Source organism: Diceros bicornis, chromosome 40 (genome assembly GCF_020826845.1).
Source record: "Diceros bicornis minor isolate mBicDic1 chromosome 40, mDicBic1.mat.cur, whole genome shotgun sequence".
Classification (NCBI taxonomy): domain Eukaryota; kingdom Metazoa; phylum Chordata; class Mammalia; order Perissodactyla; family Rhinocerotidae; genus Diceros; species Diceros bicornis.
Window position 1 is genome coordinate 13,244,002 of NC_080779.1, and position 22,335 is coordinate 13,266,336.

The 22,335-nt window shown below is 42.6% G+C and overlaps 1 protein-coding gene across 2 annotated transcripts in view; it reads left to right on the top strand.

The window, feature by feature from the left end:
• Window positions 1-1,156: 1,156 nt before the first annotated feature.
• AFF3 (ALF transcription elongation factor 3) overlaps window positions 1,157-22,335 on the top strand; it is a 526,951-nt gene continuing 505,772 nt past the window's right edge. For both annotated transcript variants that reach the window (XM_058534464.1, XM_058534465.1), the window contains exon 1: window positions 1,157-1,241. In XM_058534464.1, the coding sequence (XP_058390447.1) occupies window positions 1,189-1,241 (53 nt within the window). In that variant the 5' untranslated portion in view covers window positions 1,157-1,188. The remainder of the gene's footprint in view (window positions 1,242-22,335) is intronic.

Consider the following 22,335-nt stretch of genomic DNA (forward strand, 5'->3'; position numbering starts at 1 on the left):
CGTGGGCTTCTCAGCACATCTACAAAAGTAAGGGAGGGGAAAACGTTCTTTAAAATCAAGGAAGCAATAACAATACGGACTTGATTTTTAGGAGTCATAATGATACTCTATCATCCTTCCAGCTGACAATATGCCACTCTCCAGACAGGAGATGGGGCGGGAAGTTTGCCGTCTACACCCAGAGGCCTGTCCCCGCTCCCTGTGAGAAATAAAAAAGAAAGGAGGTTGGTTTTCAGGGCCTGGCCAGCTGGAGGATGGTGGGACCCCCACTGTAGGCCAAACTGCAGGTCCTGTCAGAAGAGGTTTCCTCCCTGCCTCCGCTTTATTTTACTTAACTTAGACTCTAGATATTGTAAACGACTCGTTCATGGTGCTGCCGTAAGCTGCACAGTGAACTCTCCCCGCTCCTGGGGCGGCCAGGGAATTTCCCAGCACCCGCTCCAGGTCTGCAGCCTGGACACGGCCTGCGGGAGCGCCGAGAGGGTCCAGGGAATCCTGGGCTCAAAAAGCAGTGCGTGCCGACCGCGGAGGGCCGGGCGAGGGCGAGGCAGAAGATGCGGCGGGCCGGGCCGGCTCAGCCTCCCCCTCCGCTCGGCGCCGCCGCCTCTCCCGTGGCCCTCGCTCCCAGGACAGCCCCGAGCAGCCCGGGCTGCCGAGGGTCAGCGGGCCGCAGAGTCGCGGGGAGTGGCGGCGCGGCCTGCGAGCGCCGCGGGACGCGGGGAGCGGCGCGGGGAGCGCAGGGGCGCGCGGGGCGGGCGCGGCGCGGGGCTCTCGGTGCGCGCGCCTCGGCCTCGCCCGCGCACACGCGCCTCCCCGAGGAGAAAGAGGCGGGCGGGCGGGCGCAGAGCTCCGCGGCGGCGGCTGCAGCGGGCCGGGCCGCCGCGAGGGAGGGGCGGAGGGGCGGGCGCGGGGCGGGGGGGAGCGAGGCGGCGGCGGCGGCGCGGCGAGCTCGCCGCTCTCTCCGGAGTGTGCCTGCGCGCGAGCCGGCGAGCGGGTGAGTGCGCCGGCCGCTGCCGCCCGGCCGGCCCGGAGTCGGGGGCGGGGGGCGCCGGGAGCCCCGACCGGGGGGGGGCGCGGCGGGCGGGCGGGCGGCGGCCGGGATGCACCTTGAGCGGCGCCTTTCGTTGCAGCGCGCGGGCGGCCCGAGCCTCGGCGGCGGCGGCGGCGGCGGCGCTGACACCTCCCACCATGGACAGCTTCGACTTAGCCCTGCTCCAGGAATGGGACCTCGAGTCGCTGTGGTGAGTCCCGGTGCCGGCGTCTGGGCAGGCGGGAGCGGCGAGGGGCGGCCGCGGCGGCCCGCGCGCCCTTACCTGGGCCGGGGGCTCCGGGCGGCCGGCCGCCGTGGGGGTGGGGTGGGTCGGGGGGCCCGCCGCGTTGGCTCCTTCCTGCCTCCCCCGGGTGGATGCAAGGCCGCCTTCCCATCTTCTTGCCCCCCTTTCCTGTCCCCTCCCCCGGTGCTGCCCGCCTCAGCCCAGGGGCCGGTGATCTGGGGAGCCAGGGCCGGAGCGCAACCGTGGAGAGAAAAGAGCCAATTTCTAGAACGTGTCACTAGTGCCCAGGGATCCACCCCTCGACCCCCTAGCCCCTCTCACCTCCCTTCCCTCTATTTGCGCCCCCTCCCTCTTCTCCGAGAGCCTCTGGTTCGCGCCAGCGACCCCCTGGAGTTGGTGCTGCTGCGAAGTGCCCTTAGAGGATGCTCCAGACTCCTGCCTGTCTGCGCCGGGTCTCGGCGGCAGCATCCTTTCTGTCTCCCACTCACTCCCACCCGAGATGGAAAGTGAACGCCCGGGGCAGGGGGCGCGTGTTTCTCCGTGCCGGAATTCCAGAGGCCTTGGCCCGGGGAGACTCATTTCTTCGAGGTTCCCAATTCCTGTGGGCCCTTTCTTCACACCTCACCACAGTTGTACTCCTCCTCCCCACTCCAGCCCACTCCGGCGCCCAGTGTCTCTCTTTATTCCACGCTCACAGCTCGCAGCCTGGCGAGCGGGCGGCCGCGGGAGCACTCCGGGGTCTGAGGCTCCGGGTTCTCACACTGAGGAGCTGCTGTGGGTAAATCGCCGCTAGAAGCAGTTTAATTCTAGTTGCGGGTGTCTTAAAAATCCCATTGGCTGCTTCAACATCCCTCTTATCTCCCCCCCCCCCCGCCCCCAGTGTTTCCAACCAGCCCTATTCAGGTGGTGAAATTATTGCCTGCATATTCCTGGAGCAACTTGTGTTATGTTTAATATTTAGGGGAATGAACATCTGCGGGAACAAGCATATTAACTGCACTCTGTTCTGCCTCTGGTAATCGCTTATGGTAGAGCTGAGGTGGTGTTCTTTTTCTTTTTTTTTTTTTGCTTTAATTCAGTAAAGAGTTCACATGTGTCTAAAACTGCAAGTGGTGTGCGCATGAATATGCAATGTACCATTGTAAAGCTAGCCTGCTTTATGATTTATAGGTCATAGGGACGATATATGTATATTTTCAGTGATTTAGGCTTCTGGTGACTTTTATCTTTCTAAAGCCAGGTGTCACAAACTCTACTGGACACAAAGCTAGCGCATTATTGATCACTTTCTTATAAAAGATCCGATGATGAGTAAGTGCAGCTTGCTCTGCACAATGCTGGCGCCTATAAAATACACAAGGATGGGCCCTAATGTAATAAAACTTTTATATATTACACTGGAAACTTCAAAGAGCCAGTGTAAAAAGAATATGAAACATGTTATTACTCTATAAAAGTTGCTAATTACTGTGTTGTTGCTCCTGGGGTTATTTCAGCCTTTCATTTACAGATACCTATTATTTTACAGGTTTGCATTGAGAAGTGTTGGTTTCTGGCACAAATTCAATAGGTTTCCGGATAGAAACTGCTTTGAAAATGACTGGTGCTTTTAAAAGGCAGTTTTTCGGTCAAAGGGAAGAACTTATTGTTTTGTCATGTTTTTATGCTGCCTGTCTGCTTGCTGATTCAAATTGAAGCCCCCTCATGACTTCGGCAAGTAATTTTTGACATTCTCAGCCGTAATTTGGGGGCTTTTCCAGCCCAGGGCTTTTATTACCCTTTGCATCCTTAGTTCCCAGGTGAGTTACCTGGAGCACAGTTACACAATAAATGTCTGGTGAATCGACTTGAAATTTACATTAGCGACAGAACATTTATTATTTTAAAAATGAAAAAAATTAAGGATTTTTAAAAAGTTGCTGTACATGCAATCAGATTTTAATCAATGCCTCAGTTTCTCTTTGGCTTATGAAACTGTGCAGGCTTTCTTGCTTACAACAGAGAAGGACAGTTTGGCTTGACTGAGGGAGAGTTTTTAGTTTACAGATGCAGAATTTACATTTTCCCAAAGCTGATAAATATCAACCAAACTCTTTGAGTATGCATTTCAAACACAGTCATTTTCTCAGTCATGGATGAATTTTTGGATGGTATTTTCTAACTCAATTTTGTGGTTTACTTTTAAGTTTATACGTTGTTTATGGTTTGCTTTTAAGCTTATAGGTGATCAAAATAACTAACCTTTGAGTACTTTCTGTGTCAAATGTTTTCATATCCATTGTTTTCTTGTTTGGATTTCATAACAATCCTGGAGCTGGTAAGTGGTAGTAGTCCCATTTCGTAGACAGGGAAATAGAGGCTTTGAACTGCAAAATGACTTGACTGAGACTGTAAAACAAATGACAGCAGAATTTTTAAACTAAGATTTACTGAACACTTATCATTTACCAGACACTGTTCTAAGTATACTGCATCTTTTAACTCTGTTCTAAATACATTGCATTTTTTAGGTCATTTAATCCTCACAACCACCTTAGGAAGCAAGTACTGTTATTATTCCCATTTGACAGATTGGGAAATTGAGGGTGGGGAAGATCAGGTACCCTGCCCAAGGCCGCGCCTCTAGAACTGGAGGAGCCATATTCAAACCAAATGTTAATTTCAAAGATCAGTTTTCTGACTTGAAATACCTTACATTTTCTGCAGTACTGCAGATATCTCCCAGTTTATGAGGGCGGCTCAGAAGTTAGTTACAAAATAAAACCTTGATGGACTGCAAGTTAAGGTTCTGTTATAATATCAAAGAAAGAGAAGGTCAGAGCCTTAAATGATATTGATATCAAATTAAAAATGTGAAAACAAAATACCGTGATTTTGGAAATTATGCCTGCCCTATATGAATTAATTTATAAAATATGTATAAATTTAAAATAAAGACCACTAGAAACTTCTTTCTTTAATTCATCTTAGAAAAACACTTTTCCTTGGAGAGGGTGGGGGAAGGTACAGGTTAATGGCAAAAGAGGATGGTATTTTAATCCCTAACAATTTTTTCTAATTGGTGGGCATCCTCTTCCAATAAAACAAATTGCAGTTTGTTAGTTGTGACTGTGGCTTTGAACCTGAGCTAGCTTAGTCTAGTGGTCACAGCAATTGTCCCCAAATGACTGTATAGACAATATGAAGAGTACTGTTGAACATGATCAGTTGATAGATAATCAGTTCATAATTCAGGAACTATCTCCGCCTCCTTGCACACCCTTCCCCCCAACTCAGAAACACTCATACTTATTTTTCAAGGGAGGTCTTTTGAGCCTGAATTGTCCAGGTAGCTGTTTCAGCTTTACTTTTCAGCCACACCTGAAGCTGAGAAGGGTAGCTCTAATTTCCACCTCTAATTCCACTTTCCATTTCTGGTTTGAAGCAAGAGTGGAGGACGTGGAAGGAGGTGAAGGCTCTCGTCCTGCACCCAGCTCCATAGCTTCAGTCAGTAGAGTGGAATCCCTGAAGGGCTGGGGACTCAGTAAGTTTACAGGGGCGGATATCAGAGGAGCAGCACCTCTTCTCACCCTCCCACCTCATTCCCCTCTGCCCTTCTTCCTGTTCTCCACCAGCTTTTGAGCTGCTGGAAATACAAGCCATTTCTCAGGGCCTTTCAAATGATGACCATCCCTTTCAACAGGCTAACCATTGCTTTCATATATTCACTTAACAAAAATTTATTGATCATCTCTTAAGTACAAGACCTTGTGCTGGTTGCTGTAGGGGATACAAAGATGAGTAAACCATGGGTAGTGCACATTATGTCTAGTAGAGGAGTGAGACACACATACAAATAAAAAAGGAAGTTTTCAGCGCTGGTGATTCAGAAGAGAGAAAGACCATACTTGGGACTGGGGTGGGTGGTGGAGGAGGGAAAGAGGAAAAATTGAGTTAAAAAAAAAAAAAAGGCTTCCATGGAAAAGGTGGCCTTTGAACTAAGCCTTGGAAGATGAATGGGATTTTTACAGACGGTGGGGGTGGGGGTATTGAGAGGACATAGAGGCATCTTGGGCAAAGAAAGAACTCGAACAAAGGCTTTCATGGTGTCTCTGAAAGATCCTTTTATGAATCATGGTGGAATTACCTATACCAAGTATTTTGAAGATGCAGAACTTTGTAATCATGAAGTGGTTTCAGTGAATGAGGAAAGTTTTCCAAATGAACTTAGTCAAAACTGTAGTTAATTGTCCTTAAATATAAACACCTTTTAGTTATTGGGGAGAAAGCCTATTGAAATACAATAGAAATATTCAGATCACTCTCTACTAATCCCCCCATCCCCTAATAGCTTCACATAGGCCAGAATCCATTTACTTTTGTTCAGATAGGCATTATACTTTATATTCTTCCAAATTGGAACCTTTGAAGTTGTAATAAATGGATTGTTTCATACTCATCAATTTGTTCAGTTCAATAAGCATTCATAGACTTTGAGGCATTGCTATATGATAGGTACTGTAGAGCAGTGGCTTACAAGTGGTTTTAAGACTATGACTCACAGTAACGAATACGTTTAACATTGCAACCCACTTCATCATTTGTGCACACACATACGCATAACTGAAACAAGTGTCATGAAATAACACCCTTACTATGTGTGATGCACTTTGATATTTTCTATTCTATTTCCATTCTTTTTCTTTTTTTTTTTTAAATTTCCCATTTATTCATAGGTGGAAACTCGCAGTTTAAAAAACGCCCTACTGTAGGGGATGCAGAGAGAAAAGAGAGTGTTTGCTGGGAACTTGTGGGAGAATAAGCCAGACAGTAAATATCTGCAGTACAAAGCTAACACTGCCCGTTTGAGGGGGCCGAGAACACATCCTGTAGAGAGTAGGAGACCTTCACGGTAGAGTTGCATTTGAAATGGATCCTGGAGAGGTAGAATTTCAAAAGGAGAAAATAAAAGGGAGGAGAGTCCACGTGGAGGGAGGACTGTGACTAGGAATAAGGAGGAAATAAAGTGTGGAACTTGTTTGGTGAAGATCAAGTTATTAACTAATGTAGACCGGGGATGGACCGCACTCCTGTAGGGGGAGGAGGGAAGCAGTAGGCCGCTAACAACTTAGTCTCTACAGGGATGCTTCCAAGTAGTGCTTGCTGACTCGCTTTGCTCTCTTCAAATCAACCCCCAGCGGACAGGCGCAGGCCTCCTTAGCCAGGCTTCCCAAGCTCTTCCTAGTGTCAGAAACCTGCCCCAGACCCCTGTCTTGACCCTCAGGTGCCTCGACTCTTTCTTCCAGCCCCAGCAAAGCAAACATTTTAAGGCCTACCCCTGTCCCTTTTGTCACCCTTAGGGGTCAAGGCAGGTCACCAGAACACAAAGACGGGAAGACGTGCGCCCGGGGACCCACCGCATGCGCTCAGCGTGGGCGGAACTCGGGCGTTCTGCAGCTGATTGGTTGAGAGAGCGCAGCCTAGTTGGTCGTGCTCACTCTCATTGGCCAAAAGTGGCTGTGTGGTTGGCTGCGGCGGCTCTCGTTGGCTGAGAGCCCCAGAGCGCGCCAAGGGCATGGCCAAGGCCACAGCAGGTGCGGGGATGAAGATATTTGCAAGAGTGCCTTCCAGGGCTAGGGCCTGGGAGCTGCAGCCATAAAGGGGCTGGTCGCCAGCGTGGACGAGGCAGGGAGGTGTCCATGGGAAGCAGTGAAGTGCTGGGGGCAGGGAGCTGAGTGCTGCATCCACTTGTGAGGAGTGTCAACCTGGCACCATGGGTGGTGTGTTTTGGAGAAGGCGAGGTGGGGAGACTGGTTAATTCAGAGCGCTCAAGTTGAGGATTCAGGCTTGGCTGGGGGCTGCGAGGATGCCAGAGTGGATGTGCACTGGATGTGCAGATGGGTTTCAACCAAATGTCTTTTGATGACGACGAAGGTGTGTATCGTGTGTGGGGAAATGATTCCTTCCTGTGTTCCAGATTCTCTTTTGTGACAATGTAGGAGGGTTATAAAATGCTGAGAATCTATTTTGGGAGAATGTCCCTGTGAACCAGCATGGGTCTAATAATGACACTTTAGATTTAGCAACTTGAACGAGGCCCTTTGGCATAATATTGGTTAAAATAACAGTTAAATTAAGAAAAAATTAATCTCAAAATAGAATGCAAGATTTTTTTGTGTGTAAATGGAATTTTTAACCTGGAATAAGTTTGCCTGTTTAAATTTTCTTTATTTTTGGAATAAAGCCTTGGTGGCAAAATTAAGGCCATTAAAGACAATTCTAATATCGTTTAATAGTAACGTAATGTTTCCTTGTTTTATTTCAAAGTGAAATCCATAAAACTTATTTTCAATGTTGCCTGTTCTCGTTTGTCTAGGAATTTAATTGAGGTTTCTGAATTCAGCTGGCTCCAACCTTGCTTTCTCTTTGGCCCTGGGCAGCTCACAATTTTTCTCATTTCCTATTCTCAGTCTTGGTTTAATCACTTATAAAATGACAGCACTTATGCTGGCCTACCTCATAAGGTTGTGATGTTAAGTAATAAAAGTGTCAATTGCTTTGTGAATGCCAAATGTAGTTCCTTTAATACCCTTCGCTTCCTTATAAACGTCTCTTTATCATAAACAAGGAAGGATACAGAAAGGCCACATTGGGTCAGGTCATCCATCTGGTGTAGAGTTCTGTCCCTGGCAGTGGAACCCAGGGACATTTTTGAGTAGAGGTTGGTAGTTTTTCTTAGTTGTACATCGCAGTCTAGCAGACAAATATGCCCTTACTAGTTGTACTACTAACATATGTAGATATATTAACCATTACATAATCTTTGATGTTTCACTGAGAATGTATTGAATTACCACCGATTACGTCAAATGACTTCATTTGGCACTGTGGGTCTCGTTAAATTATGTCAGGCTAATCATAATTTAGTTTCAATAGAAACAAAATAGACTATTTTGGATCCCACACCATCCAAGAAACTAAATGGGTTTAGTCTATGGAGACTAACACCTGGGGACCTGATAGGAGCCCTGGAGGGTTTGAAGGAGTTTCCTTGGGAAGGGGGAATGGAGTTGTTCTGGGTGCTTATGGGCACAGGTAAGATCAGCAGTAGTGAGAGTAACAGTGATGTGACACAGCTGTCTTAGAGGGTGACAGTTACCCATCTCTGGGAGGCTGTAGACTCCCTGCCAGGTATTTTGTAGAAAGAGGTTCCTGGGTCAGTGGACCAGCAGCAATAAGTTGTCTCTGAGACTCCTTCCAACTTAAAAATTCTGGGATCATTCCCATCAGAGGAGAGCAGGAATCAGAGTGCAGAAGTCAGTGATTGTATCCACTTGTGTGTTTGTCCTGCTTGCAATTTCTCCACTCATATGTGGAGGAAGGCGTAGAGGGTACTTAAACTTCTTCATGTAATTTCTTCCCAGGAGGTTCATTGTTGGCGGATGTAAACACAAATGACTGTAATTGGGAGACCACTCTCACATAGCAACTCAGTGTAGAGTTATGTGCTTAACTTGATGCTGAAAATAGTTTCATTTTTCCTTTTTTATGGACAGGAAATTAGTTTTCAGAAATCCTCTGGAGTGCTGTAATGTGAGTCTGTTAGTCTTAGTTAAATTTTTCTTGTCGTACCTCTACTGTGTACCTGAGTCATGAAGGGACAGAACAAATTTTCTGTCAGTGTTCATTGAAATGTTAATTAGTTACCTGGCAGTTTAGATAGAAAAGGGCTTTCTTATAGTGGATCATCACCAGTTCTGGGAAGTAATCTGTCAGTTTTTGTTTTAAAATTTCAAAATATATTTGTTTTTCTATAAAATGTATCTCGAGGAAGAAAAGACCCAGAGCTTAGAAAACTGTTTTGAGAACATAGGTCAGTGTACTTAACAGTCTCCCAGGACAGTGCTTTTCAAACGTTAATGTGATCCAGATGACTTAAGGATCTTGATAAAATATGGATTCTGATTAACTAGGTCCAGGGTGAGGCTACGAGTCTGTTTCTTTTCTTTTTTTTTTTTAATTTTATTTATTTATTTTTTTCCCCCAAAGCCCCAGTAGATAGTTGTATGTCATAGCTGCACATCCTTTTAGTTGCCGTATGTGGGACGCGGCCTCAGCATGGCTGAAGAAGCAGTGTGTCGGTGCGCGCCCGGGATCCGAACCCGGGCCGCCAGCAGTGGAGCGCACGCACTTAACCGCTAAGTCGCGGGGCCGGCCCCAAGTCTGTGTTTCTAGCCAGTTCCCAGGTAATACTGCTGGTCCGTAGATCAAACTTTGAGTAGCAAGAACTAAAAGGATAAAACTTCTTTTGAAAAGAAGGTCTTTAAAAATACTGCGTTTTCTTTTTATTTTGGGGAGGCTTTTGTATAATAGCATTACAACTCCATAATGCCAGGAGGTTACATTTAGATGCAGCATTTATTTTATTTTTGTGAGTCTTTCTAATACAATTTTGATGAGTGAGGGGATGGTTAATTGTATCCTAGGGGGATATAGTGGGAAATAAACAAAAACCTAAGTAAACAAAGTTTGGAATAAATAGGCTAATCACTTTTTACAGCTTTACGGTTCCTGTCAGTCCTTCAAAGGCTGGGTCCTTCTGGGTCAGGAGCTAATGCTGAGAGGAACTGGATACAAAGTCTCACAAACTCTTCTAGATTTGTCAGGAATCACACAACAGCTCCTGTAGGTGCCCAGGACTCAGACCAAATGTCACCATTCTCTCCCAGCCATTCCCTCTTTGGTAGGGAACTGGGGGGTGGGGGTGGGGAGGGGAAGGGAGGTGGCAGGAGTGGGGGTGGGGGGCAGCTATTTGCAGAATGACTGCACTACCCTATGGCCATGGCTGCAAATTGCAACTTTTCTAGTGTCCTAGGAGAAATCATAACTCAGCTGTAACTGGAACCAGTGGCAAGTCTCAGACACCTCAGATGGGATCCTTCTATCCCGGCACCGCCAGCGACCCTCTCCCTCAGCCCTGAGTCTGTCAGGTGGTCAGACTTAGCTATAGTTTCCATGTCTAGTTTCCAGTCCTATTTTGTTAGAAAAATAAGTGCAAATAGGACTGATTATGTGAGTAAATATAGCACAATTGACTTTGAATGTGCTGTGAGATTGGTGGGAAGTTTATTTATTTTGTCTTCTTAATGAGGGTTTCTGTGTGCACGCAGACACACACACATTTCCATTCTCTGAGATAGGCATAGAAGACTGTTGCTAATAAGAGCAAGCCAGATTGGGTTTAAACCACTGGGACTATTTCAGGTTTGGACAAGAAAGCTGACTTTTCAGGAATAGTAGTTCCAGTTTACATCTTGCAGCCTTGGGACCCATGTGAACCCACAGAGGAGGTGCTCGCGATAGCTTTTAGCGCATTGTTTGGGGCAGTACTTCTCATTTATGCATCCAGTGGTCATGATATTGCTTTATACATCATAATATGTTATGTTATCTGGCTAATTGTGTTCAACCATTTCTATATTCCACTAATTTAACTCTTCCTTCAGATTGGGAGGAGGAGAGAGGGAAACTCTTGCCCTGAAGCGTGGAGATAGGTCAGGCCCCTAATAAGGAAAGCAAGTGTTTGGTTATTGCTTTGGTTTGTACTAGTATCATCAAATTAATGTATTTTCTTTTACATTGGAGAAAACAGTATTTATTGGGTATCAATATATGGTACAAATAACAGAATAGTCAAGTGATTTAGACAACTCTTGGGAAAGAAAAGACTCTCCGAGTCAGCACTTTGCTCTGTTGAGTCCTAAGAAGAAACACCCAAGAGTTCTGTAAGAACAAAAAAGCAACTGATGACGGTCAGCTAAATTCTGAGCTTTGGTTCCATTATTCAGGCTTTGGCCTTGACTGAGAAAATAGGCCGTCAGCGTGGCCCTGCTTGCTCCCTTTCGTGCCAGCTATATTCCCTGCTGTTGTCGTTTCTCAGAACTGGAGGTGGAAAGTGCTGTTGGAGGTTGGGGACTTGACCTCAGGCTGAGAGGCAGGTGTCCTCACTGTCCATGGACTCTGTGGTTCACTGAAATAGAGGCTCAGGATCCGGAATGTTTTGGTCCCTCCACTTTCTGAAATGGCCTGACTGGCCCCTCTCCTGGTCTGTAGTGGTGGTGGAGATGAGGATTCAGCTGATGGGAGTGTATAGCTTTAGAGACCCTCAGAGCAAAGTAGATGAGCTGTCTGTCATCCTGAGGCAGTAGGCTGCAGTGTCAGCTGTCATGGGCAATCATACTGCTCCAACTAATATCCATATGTAATAGCCTTCTCTTTTTGATGTAAAATCAAATGGTTTAATATTTTACTGTGGTATACCAGTTGTACCTCTAGCTGTGTAACTCTCTAGGATGAGGCCTTTGGCCTGGCCTGCATTGTCTGGGTTCAGGCTAGGGGGATGCAGATAAAGTCCGAGCTGTAGACACAGCATGGTCAGCACCACTGATCATCTGCTGCTGAGGGATGTTTGGAGCTCAGGACAGATGTCTCCTGCAGAGCCTGCTGAGTCCTTCTCAGAAGCATGTCCATGTGTAGGAGAGGGCCACTCAGCTGGTGCCACATGGACTCTCCTGTCTGTGTTCCTTTCATTGAAGATAGGTCCTTCCCCAGAACACGGCACGGTGTCTTCTGAGAACTAAATCTTTTAGGTGACTTTCCTTTAGAGTGTTTTTTTTGTTTTGTTTTGTTTTTAATAAATAGAGTTTAATCTTTTAATATGAGTGGAATACCTGAGAAAAGTCTTTTATGGGAAAGCTGGTGAGTTTTATCTACTCCCTAGCCACCCTACCCCCCAACTTGAATTAAAACTCCAAGGCTGAGTTAACAAGTTCTGAGTATGGCAATTAAGTGTTTATAGTCTAAAAAGGAAGTATGGTATTTTAGTTTCCAATGTTTTGGTAGGTAGTTAGTTATGTAAATTAATTTCTACTCTTTTCCTTACTCTTATCCCTCAGCAGGACAAAAGTAATATTTTAAAGTCCTAAAATACTATATGCAATAATGTAACACAGTATGGATGCTTTAAGCTGCTCTTTGTAACTTTCTTCCTCTAGATTTATAGGTTTCTGGGTTGAGATGAACAACCATTTATTGAGCCAGACACAGAGGTGAATTAGATCACTTTTCTAGCCCTTGATATGTTTATACTTTAGCCTGGAACGGATTATTTCAAATAATCTCAGTGGAGTTTTTGTAAGCTCTAATAGAGGATCCTATGGAGTACATAAAAGGATACCATACCCAGTGTGGAGTTTTAGGGAAGATTACCTGGAGAAAGTGACACCTAAGTTGAGTTTTAGAGAATGAATAGGAGTTAGGCTGGGAGCAGGCGGGATGTGGCAGGTGCAATAATTTAAGCACAGGCAAAGAGGTGCAAAATAGCACATTGTGAACAATAGCAATGATAAATGCTGGTAAGTTGCAGGTCTGAAGCATTCAAGGTAGGGTATAGTAGGAGAGGAGTTTGGGGAGTGGAGCCCCAGAGGCCAGACCTTGGAGAGCCTTGCATAGCATTCCAAGGAGCTTGAACATTTTCCAGTAGGTGATGGCCTGCTGTTGAGGGCTTTGAGCAGGGGAGCAGAATGGTCACATTTGCATTTTATTATTATTTCCAGAACGCATTTTACATGGATGAGTCTAGTGGCTGTGAGGGGCCACATCTGGACAATCAGGAGGTCAGGCAGGGAGTGATGGCTGCCTAGCTCAGGCCAGAGGTGATGGAGAGGAGGGGATGGATTAGAGAGGTGTTTAGGGGATTACATTGGCAGAACTTGCTGATTGACTGGCTAGAGGAATGAGGGAGGATGAGGAGCCAAAGATGCTTTTAGAATGTCTAGCTTGTGTGATAAGTTAGGGAATATAGGAGGAGGAACAAGCTGAATGGGGAAAGATGAAGTGTTTGGATTTAAATACGTTGCATTTGAAATGCCTGTGGGCCGTCCAGGTGGAATTGCCTTCAGAAAGTTTGCTGTATGATAATGATGTTTAGGAAGAAGGTTAGGACAGAAATAAAGCTTTGGGAGTTATCAGCATATAGGTGCTGGTGAAAGCCATGAGATTGGACAGGATTATCCAGGCGGAGTGAGGAGAGAATGAGAATTAGGCAGAGGACACAGGGGCAGTGGGAGGGAAAGCAGCCCGTGGAGGTTGAAAAGAAATGATTGGAGAAGTAGGAGACCATGAGAGAGTAGGGTCCATGGTCAACTGCTTGAGAGTAGTCACCTAACAGGAGAAGATTGAGGTGGTTTATGGAGTTGGCAGTGGTGGTGAAAGAATGAGTGGGAGGCGGGAAAGTGGAGACTATGAATTCTCTCCCTCTTGAGGGGAAAGATGGGCAAACTGATGGAGGAAGGTTTCAGAGAAGGAGGTGGGCAGGCCAGGCCCAGAATAAGAGGAGGAGCACGTGGGTGGTTATTGATGTAGATACATTGCAGGTAGAGGAGACCTTTTTTTTTTTTTAAATGTCTGTGAGAAATGGAAGTTTCAGAGGATGGAACTGCAGAGAAGAGGATAGTATCAAATATTAGACTCTAAAATGTAAGCAATAAGTGTTTCGTAGTTTTGAATAAGTGACTAATGAATGGAAAGTCTGCATAAGCCACTTTAGCATAGATCTCTGTCATACCATCTGTGATTTAATTAGAGTGTTTTTAAAAGTAATTTTGATTCAGGAATAATTGGATGAGGCTCCCTAGCCAGGAATAGTTAGTGGACTTTTCTAATTGTGGACTATTTAAAATGGATTTTTTCTTTTTTGGTGAGAAATATTGGCCCCGAGCTAATACCTTTTGCCAATCCTTCTCTTTTTGTTTGAGGAAGATTAGCCCTGAGCTAACATCTGTGCCCATCTCCATTTTGTGTATGGGATGCCACCACAGCATGGCTTGATGAGCGGTGCATAGGTCTGCGCCCGGGATCTGAACCCGCGGACCCCGGGCCGCCAAAGCAGAGCGCATGAACTTAACCAGTACGGCACCAGGCCAGCCCCTAAAATGGATTTTTAAAAATTGTTTTCAAACACACAGGACTGACAGAGTCAGGTGCCCCAGGATGTTGTTCTGACATTTAATGGCAGAATCTCCTTAGGAAGGCACTTAGCCCGTCTGGCTTCAGGGTTTCTTAGTGTTTCTTACATGTAAGGAAGTGTAGTGAGCCCTTTACATCTACCATATCTCGTTTAATCTTTATAACCTGTGAGGTAGGTTCTGTTATTCTCCGTTTTATAGAGAAGAAAACAAAAGCGCAAAGTAACTTGCCCAAAGTCCCATAGCTGCTATGTGCAGAGCTGGGGTTTTGGCTCAGGCAGTCTGGCTCCAGGGTCCTTACGTGTAGCCACCATCCTGTAAGAAGTCTCTCTCAATGACAAAATCATAGGGCATAGGGCATGAGTTCAGAGGTCCCTTCCATCCTTAAAATATTTGTGATTATATATATATATATAGTTTCCAACAGGTACAATGAGGTATATATGGAAAAACATTGAGATTTACTTTGAGCTTTTTAACTCAGAATAAATAATATACTGTGTCCACGTTATGGTGTGTTTTGGACTACTGGAATTCTAATTAAACAGGTTTACTGTGTAAAGATTGTCTAATTCATTGTCAATTTAGGTACTGCTTTTTTGTCAGTATTTAAAATATGTAAAAATACACTGTCTACATATTTTCTCTTAATTATTTGTATACTCATAAAACCACTAATTTGACAAGTTTTATGGATGAAGAAAATGGTAACAACTGTTCACCACAGCTGGTCAAATCTACCAAAACACCTAAGTGTAACTTTATTAATAACAATAAAGATGATGCGGCAATAAAATTAGTAAAACTACCATATGAAAGTAATCTGAAATTGTGTGTAAGGTGATTCTTTTTCATGTAGATTATTTTATAATTTCTTCTTAGTTCCTACATAAAGACAGACTTTCTTCTAGCTCTATGATGGATTCTATAAAAAGTGTTGCTTTGACGACATGGAAAGAGTAAATGGGCTTAATTTATGTCACGAGATATTTGGGTAAAGTAAAATTAATAGATTCTTGGCTTAAGGAATTGTGACATTGAAACAGATGATAAAAATAACTTTAAAAGTCTTCTTTAAAAATCCTTGAGAATAAGGCAAATTAAATTTTAAGTTAGGTTGAAAAACCCACTTGTCTGACAAAATTCCAGAAAGACACCATTTAATAATGAGAAGGTCAAGGAGTTTGGAACCAGCATGCAGTGGGTTCAAGTTCTGACTGTGCCATTTACCGGTTGTGCTGCCCTGAACAAGTGACTTCACCTCTCTGAGCCTCAGATATAAAGCGGAGGTAATAACGCCTGTGCCACTATTTGTTCTGAAGATTAAATGAGATAAGATACATAAATAGCCCGGCACATATTGGGTCCTCAGAAATGGTAACTTAGTTATTAATTTTTCTTTCCCTTCTCATGGTTACTTCATGTTTTGATTAGCAATTATATTCAATGGCTGTATCCATTCTGTTATTTAAAACTTATTTAGAAACATTTACGTGAGTCACTGTCTCAGTTTGTATTTTTTTTTTTTAATTGATATCTTTTTTCCAAGGTCTGGTCTTTCCAAGGTCTGTTTATTTAATGACTACAGCAGACAGGTATAGAAGATAGTCTAATTCTTCTGTTGAGAGCAAAAATTCTTTCTTGTGACTTCACGATCCTCCTCAATGCTAATATAATGAGCTCTATGCATTGTAGGTGCTAAGAAATATCTGTTTTTTAAAAATTATTATATATATTTTAATTAAAATAAAAAAGAATTAAAACACAGAACTTGAAAATTGGTGAAGCAATTATATTAATAAACTGTTTAGTTTAGGTGAACTTAGGAGCAAAGACTTTTGATAGCCCAAATGACAAAATTTCTAGTAATTCTTTTCTGGTAGAAGTCTTTTCTACTATTTCAGATGAATGACCATACCTTGACCTCATATTTCTGCTTTGATCCATACCCATATGCTTGCTCCCTAGTTTTGAACTTAGAATAACCCCAGATTCTCCAGTTGGGTGACAGCCTGTTGTTGTCTGTACAGTGAACCTAAGCCATGTATTCATTGCTTCTATAGACTTCAGATTTGGGTGCTTTCTCTTGTCTTGACTCCCTTCTTCTCTTATCTCTGCATGCTGATGTAGAATATAGGATAGCTTTACGTCGAATTGCTTGATTCTGGCAAATCCACAGATGAGTCATTACATATTTCTTTCATACTGAATTGTGAAATCAACATCTCCTAAAGGTTGTTTATGACTTTAGATCTGTCTTTTTACAGATAAATTAAAATGACAAAGTGGGTTAAACATTAGGATTGTAGTTTATATTAGTCAGCTTTTGTCAGGCGATGCTGTGGTAATAAACAACCCCCAGATTTCAGTGGCTTACAATGTCCTAGTGTAGTTCGTGATTATATTATGTGGCAGTTGAAGGTCAGCTATGCTCTAGTGTCTTTTTCATTCTAGGACCCAGATGACAGAGTGTGCCTTTTTGGAACATGCCATCCTCTTGGTGGAGGGAAAAAAGGAGCTTTTGCTGGATGTGGCATATGTCACATGGCTCCCATTTCATTGGCTTAATCAGTCATAAGGCCAAGCCTGACATCAGTGGGGGAGGCAAATATCCTCCTTTTACAGAGCAGTACTGCCAATCACATGGTGACCAGAGGGATGCATATCCTCTTAAAGGGAGGGCAATGAAAAATTGGAAACAGTGATACATTCTACTACGCAATCAGTACCTTTTTTCCTTTTGTTAATCAGTATTTTTAAATTAAAGGAAAATAGCAAGATTCAAAAAACAGCTTACAGAACTGTCTGGTAGCATATTCTTTTATAGAAGATTTGTGTCTTTTGGCCCATGGTTTTCTTTTTACTGGAATTTATCACCTCTTTTGAATTTTCATTGCAAAAAAGCGGGCTGATGAAAAAAGTCAGTGAAATGTTTTCATCCAAAGAGCCAAAGTTTCCAGGTTTGTAGGCTTATAATATTAGGGAAATTGTTTTTGAAAGCATGTGCTTATTTAATATTTCATCTCTAAAAAGTTGCCTTTGCCATGTAGAGAAGAATACTGTTATTTAGTTATTATGTCCTGATTCTTAAATTAATAACTTGACTTTGCTTGCCACTGACTAATTAGAATCAAATTGTGAATGAACAGTAAAACCCATATACAAATTGGAAGGGAATCAGGCAGTAAACTATCTGATTTACAGAAAAAAAAGTCTCATTAATGTTTTCTCTAACCAAAGCTTTACTTATAACTTGACCCTGGTTTTGATTTTTGAAAACATTTAAACAACAAAAGAAGATATGGGAACCTACAGATACATAGGGAATGATAATTGACCATTGCTCTGAATGAACGAATGTGTGTTTATTGAGGTCCTGAGGTAGAGGGTGTGAAAGGAGTTTCCTGGAACCTGGTAGGACTTCTTGGAGCTTAGATTTCCCGTTGGCCCACTTTATGCCTCATGGATTTTAGAAGAGGCAGGGTGTGTATTCAAATCTTCAGAAAAGAAAGAAATGTAATACTTTTCTGAAACAGAGCAATTTTCCTTTCTATGTCTGTTTGGTTTATGTTACCTAAGAAGCATGTCAATATTATTGGAATAAGATACCACTTCTATGTTAATTCTAATGGAATTGAAGAAGGCAAGGGTCCACACTAATATTGTGAAGTGCCATTAAGGTGTTAAAAATCTCTGGGATACTGGGCCAATGTAAAAATATAAACTAAATAAGGGAAAATGTAGTCATTACTTTCTAGTTTGTATGAGCATCAAGATGCAATGTTTTGAACTGATTGCAACTGCTATAAAGTACTTTGAAGAAAACTCATTAGAAGAGAATGAAAACTTGAACAAACTAGTGTTTTTTAATGGGCCTAGCAAAATTTCTTTTGTTGCTTCAAAATCTTTTCTAATTCTCATCACTTAACCTTCTTGGCTATAGTATCTTTTCTTCCACATTTTCCAGAACTGTGTGTATACTAGGAAACATTTCTCTTAACCAAATATCGTAGATAGTTTAAAAAGCCAAAGTAAATTTTGAATTTTATATTTCTGTATCTCAGCTTGAGATTAATGAAATTAAAAGAGCAAGATTTTTAGTTGCTGATAATTATCTAGTGATGGAAACATGGATCACTGATATTTTTACTTTATTTTTTGTGTATTGATCTTATATCCTGCAACCTTGCTGAATGTATTCATTAGTCCTAATAGGTTTGTGGGTGTGTATTCCTTAGGATTTTATATATAGAAGATGATGTCATAGAGGTATGACATCGTATCTCTATCAAATAGAGATAGTTTTGCTTCTTCCTTTGCAATCTGGATGGCTTATTTCTTTTGCTTGCCTAATTGGCTTGTTATAACCTCCAGTACAGTGTTGAATAGCAGTGATGAGAGTGGACATCCTTGGCTTGTTCCTGATCTTAGGGGGAAAGCATTCAGTCATTCACCATTAAGCATGATATTATCTGTGGGTTTTCATAGATGCCTTTTATCAAGTTGAGGAAGTGCCTTTTTATTCCTAGTTTGTTGAATGTTTTTATCTGAAAGAGTGTTTGATTTTGTCAGAGGTTTTTCCTGCACCTATGGAGATGATCATGTGTCCTTTATTCTATTAATGTGATTTATTATGTTGACTGATTTTTGTATGTTCAGCCAACCTCTCACTCCTGGAATATCTCACTTGGTCATGTTGTATAATCCTTTTGTATGTTGCTGGATTTATTTTGCCAGTATTTTGATGAATGACTTCACTTTTTGAAAACAGACTTCTTCTCAATTTCTTCTTTGATGTTGGAAGCTCATGAACACTGGAGAGAAAAATAAAGCAACATGACTTTCCCAGGACTTCCCTGTGGAGATATGGAAGCTTCATTTCTGCACATGCTCTGAATGACTGTCCTTTAAGTGATAATCAAATTTCAAAATATGACTACCTGAGTACTCAAGTTCAGCGACTTTTACATGATGATTATCTAAAGAACTTTACCTTGGTATATGCTTAAGAAATTCCCACATAATGTTATTTCTTCTATGATATATTCAGATTTTAGGTCCTGATCTTGTGCAAGTCACTCAATTTTTTTTTAGCTTAGTTTCCTAATCAGGATTATGAAGAGAAAATGAAATATGGTATGTGAATGTGCTCATAAGATATTACGTGATGGTAAGATACAATTATTTACATTTGTATGAGTATGTAAATATAATTATTTAGCACCGGGGTCGCAAATTCAAATACTTTCAAGGGCCAAGAAGACCAATCAAATGTTTGAAGCAGTAACATAAATGGATGTGATGGGGCCTGTGACCAATTGGAAGCTCTGCAGTCTTGCTTCAGTATATTCAAATTCAAAGGAAAACAAACAAAATCAAATGAACAAAACACACCCAGATCTCCACTGTCCTGGCCAGGCATCATACATCTGCCTCCTCTGTGGGACCACTGATTTCAGAGTCAGGCACAGAGTGTAAAGCTCAGGGGTCTAGTTCCAGCTCCCCCATTAAGAAAGGTCTTATCCTCTCCAAGGCTTCATTTTCTCGTTTGTGAAATGCAGATAATGTACACTTTGCCTATCTCCAAGGGCTGTTGTGAGAGGCTTAAGTGGCCTAACATGTAAAAATGACTTGAAAACTATCAAGCCTATATAAATGTAAGGAAAATTATTGTTTCTCTGATTCTATAACTCTTAACTTTCCCACAAAGATACTTGTTTTGTTAAGAAGATTCCATAGCCAGACTTTGGAAAACTCCAGAAGGCCAGCTAGAAAAATCCCCTTTCAATAGAATGAGCTTGGTAATAGATGCAAGCCCATTTAATATATTTCCTGGACTTGAATTGTTATCTGGATCATCCCATTGTCATTACAGTAAAAAGTACCATTGTCTTGTTTTTCTCACCAGTACCTTCAATTAGATACTTATGACAGCACAACAATATGCTTCATAATTCTCACAAACCAGATATGTTATTTATAAGGGCTTTTTGTGGTTTCCTTAACAAATAAACCGAAAGTCAGAACTTGTACTTTCTTAGTACACTAGTGTTTGAAAGAGTGGTTTCTACAGTTTTCTGAGTGCAGTGAATCAAGTGCTGACATCCTGAAGCCTCTGTCAGAGGTTCTTGTGGAGTAAGATGTAACCCAGCCTCTGCATAAAATTTGCTAAATAGCCGACCACAGCAGTGTGTGTGGCCCAGCTTACCAGTTCTCCTCTGTTAGCAGGACATAGTCATAGAAACTCAAGATCATAAGTTTATTGGGCTTCTACTGTGCACGAAGCACTATGCTGGCTTGGGAACACAGAAAAATTAATGTGGCCCCTGCTCTGAAGAAGCATGACCTCTAGTTGGAGAGAAACCAGTATCTATGAAATAGCTCTAGAATCTGGGCTCAGAGACTATTAGCTCTGTCTGGAAGGGACCTTGGAGATCATCTATCTAGCCCAGTTACCTCATTTTACAGCAGAGAAAACTGATGCCTATAACTGTTAATATCTGTGGTGTAGTCCAGGGGTTCTCAAATCTAGCTGCTTCCCAGAATCACCTGCGGATCTAGAATTTCTGGAGTGGGGGACCAGGAATTTATATTTGAGTACAAAAGACCCACAGCCCTGGGGGATTCTGGCATAGCCAGTTTGCTTAATGGATTTGGGAATGGTAACAGTCAGGTTGTGAGTGGTTTTGGAGTTTAGGGTATAGGGAGATCATTGAAAGGCCAAGAAAGAGCCTGGTGGAGGACTTGCATGTTGCAATAAAGGGTAGGTAAGATTGAGGTGGACTAGGACCTTCGGGGATAGGGGAGCAATTAGGTGAGGGCATGGAGTTGGTAACTGGCATGGCCAAGGTGATGAGAAAGATGTCTTATATCATGTGACTCTCTTGGATAGCAAGGGGCTCTAGGGGATTTCATACATTTGCTTTGAAAAAGAGCTATGACACGTTCAAGGCATCCTGATAGGCACTTGGACTTTTTGTGTGTGAAGGTTTTAAGAAAGTATTTGATTGCGTTACAGGTAATTCTGCAATCTCCAGTTAATTATATTTGTCTAAGTATTTTTTTTCTCTTTTATCATCAGTATCATTGTTAGTATCTTCATTGCCTTCCCAAAATTGTTTTGAGGCAGACATTGAGAATTTTGTATGCTCAGTTACTGTATTTCTTGGTAATCAAGTAGTTGATATGAAGTATACTAATGAATATGTCTGGATAAAGAAGTGTACTATAGACAACCAGTGAAAACATTAACATTTATAAACTATTCTTTGTTGAAAATAATTTTATTCTTTCAATAAAGTGAGTTATCTTTATGATATTTTAAATATTAAGGTACATGAAATTGGAGACTATCTTCATAATAAATAAGTGTATTTACCCAGTGTGTATGACACCAATTTCCTTTTTGTAAAAAAATCTGTCCATTTTATATTTACATATATTTTATAGTTATGTTCATTTCACTGTCAAAATGTTAATTTTTTTGTCCTATAACAATTCTCCCTAGTGTGTGAGTTGGTTGAAGGCAGTAACCACATAGTAATGATGAAGAGCATGGATTCTGAACCAGATGGTCTGAGTTCTAATCCCCTGCTCTGTTGCTTGCAGCTGTGGATAACTGTCAACGGGGAGCTCTGGAAGAGAATAATACCTATCACAAAGGACTGGTGTCAGGATTAAGTGAGTTAATATGTGTAATGTGCTTTGAGGTTATCTAGGTAATGCCCCTCATTGTACACACTGAGGAATCTGGGGCTTATTCTAAGAACTTGGTCAAGGTCACTAGGAAGTTAGGACCCGGACCACCTGATTCCTGACTAGAAGAGAAGGGAAGAAAGTCACTCTCGCTGAAGCATTTTCTTCAGTGTTCTGTCAGTTGGTCTGACTCTCTCTGTGTCTCTCTTTCTCTCGCACTCTCCTCCTTCGCCTTCTCTCTGTCTATCCCTTGCCCCCCCTCGCCCCCATCTCTCTCATCAATCCCCATTCTTCCTCTCTTAGCAGTGTAAAGAGGGATTCTTAACCTGGAGGTCAGGGAACCCTCTCACATCATAGACACA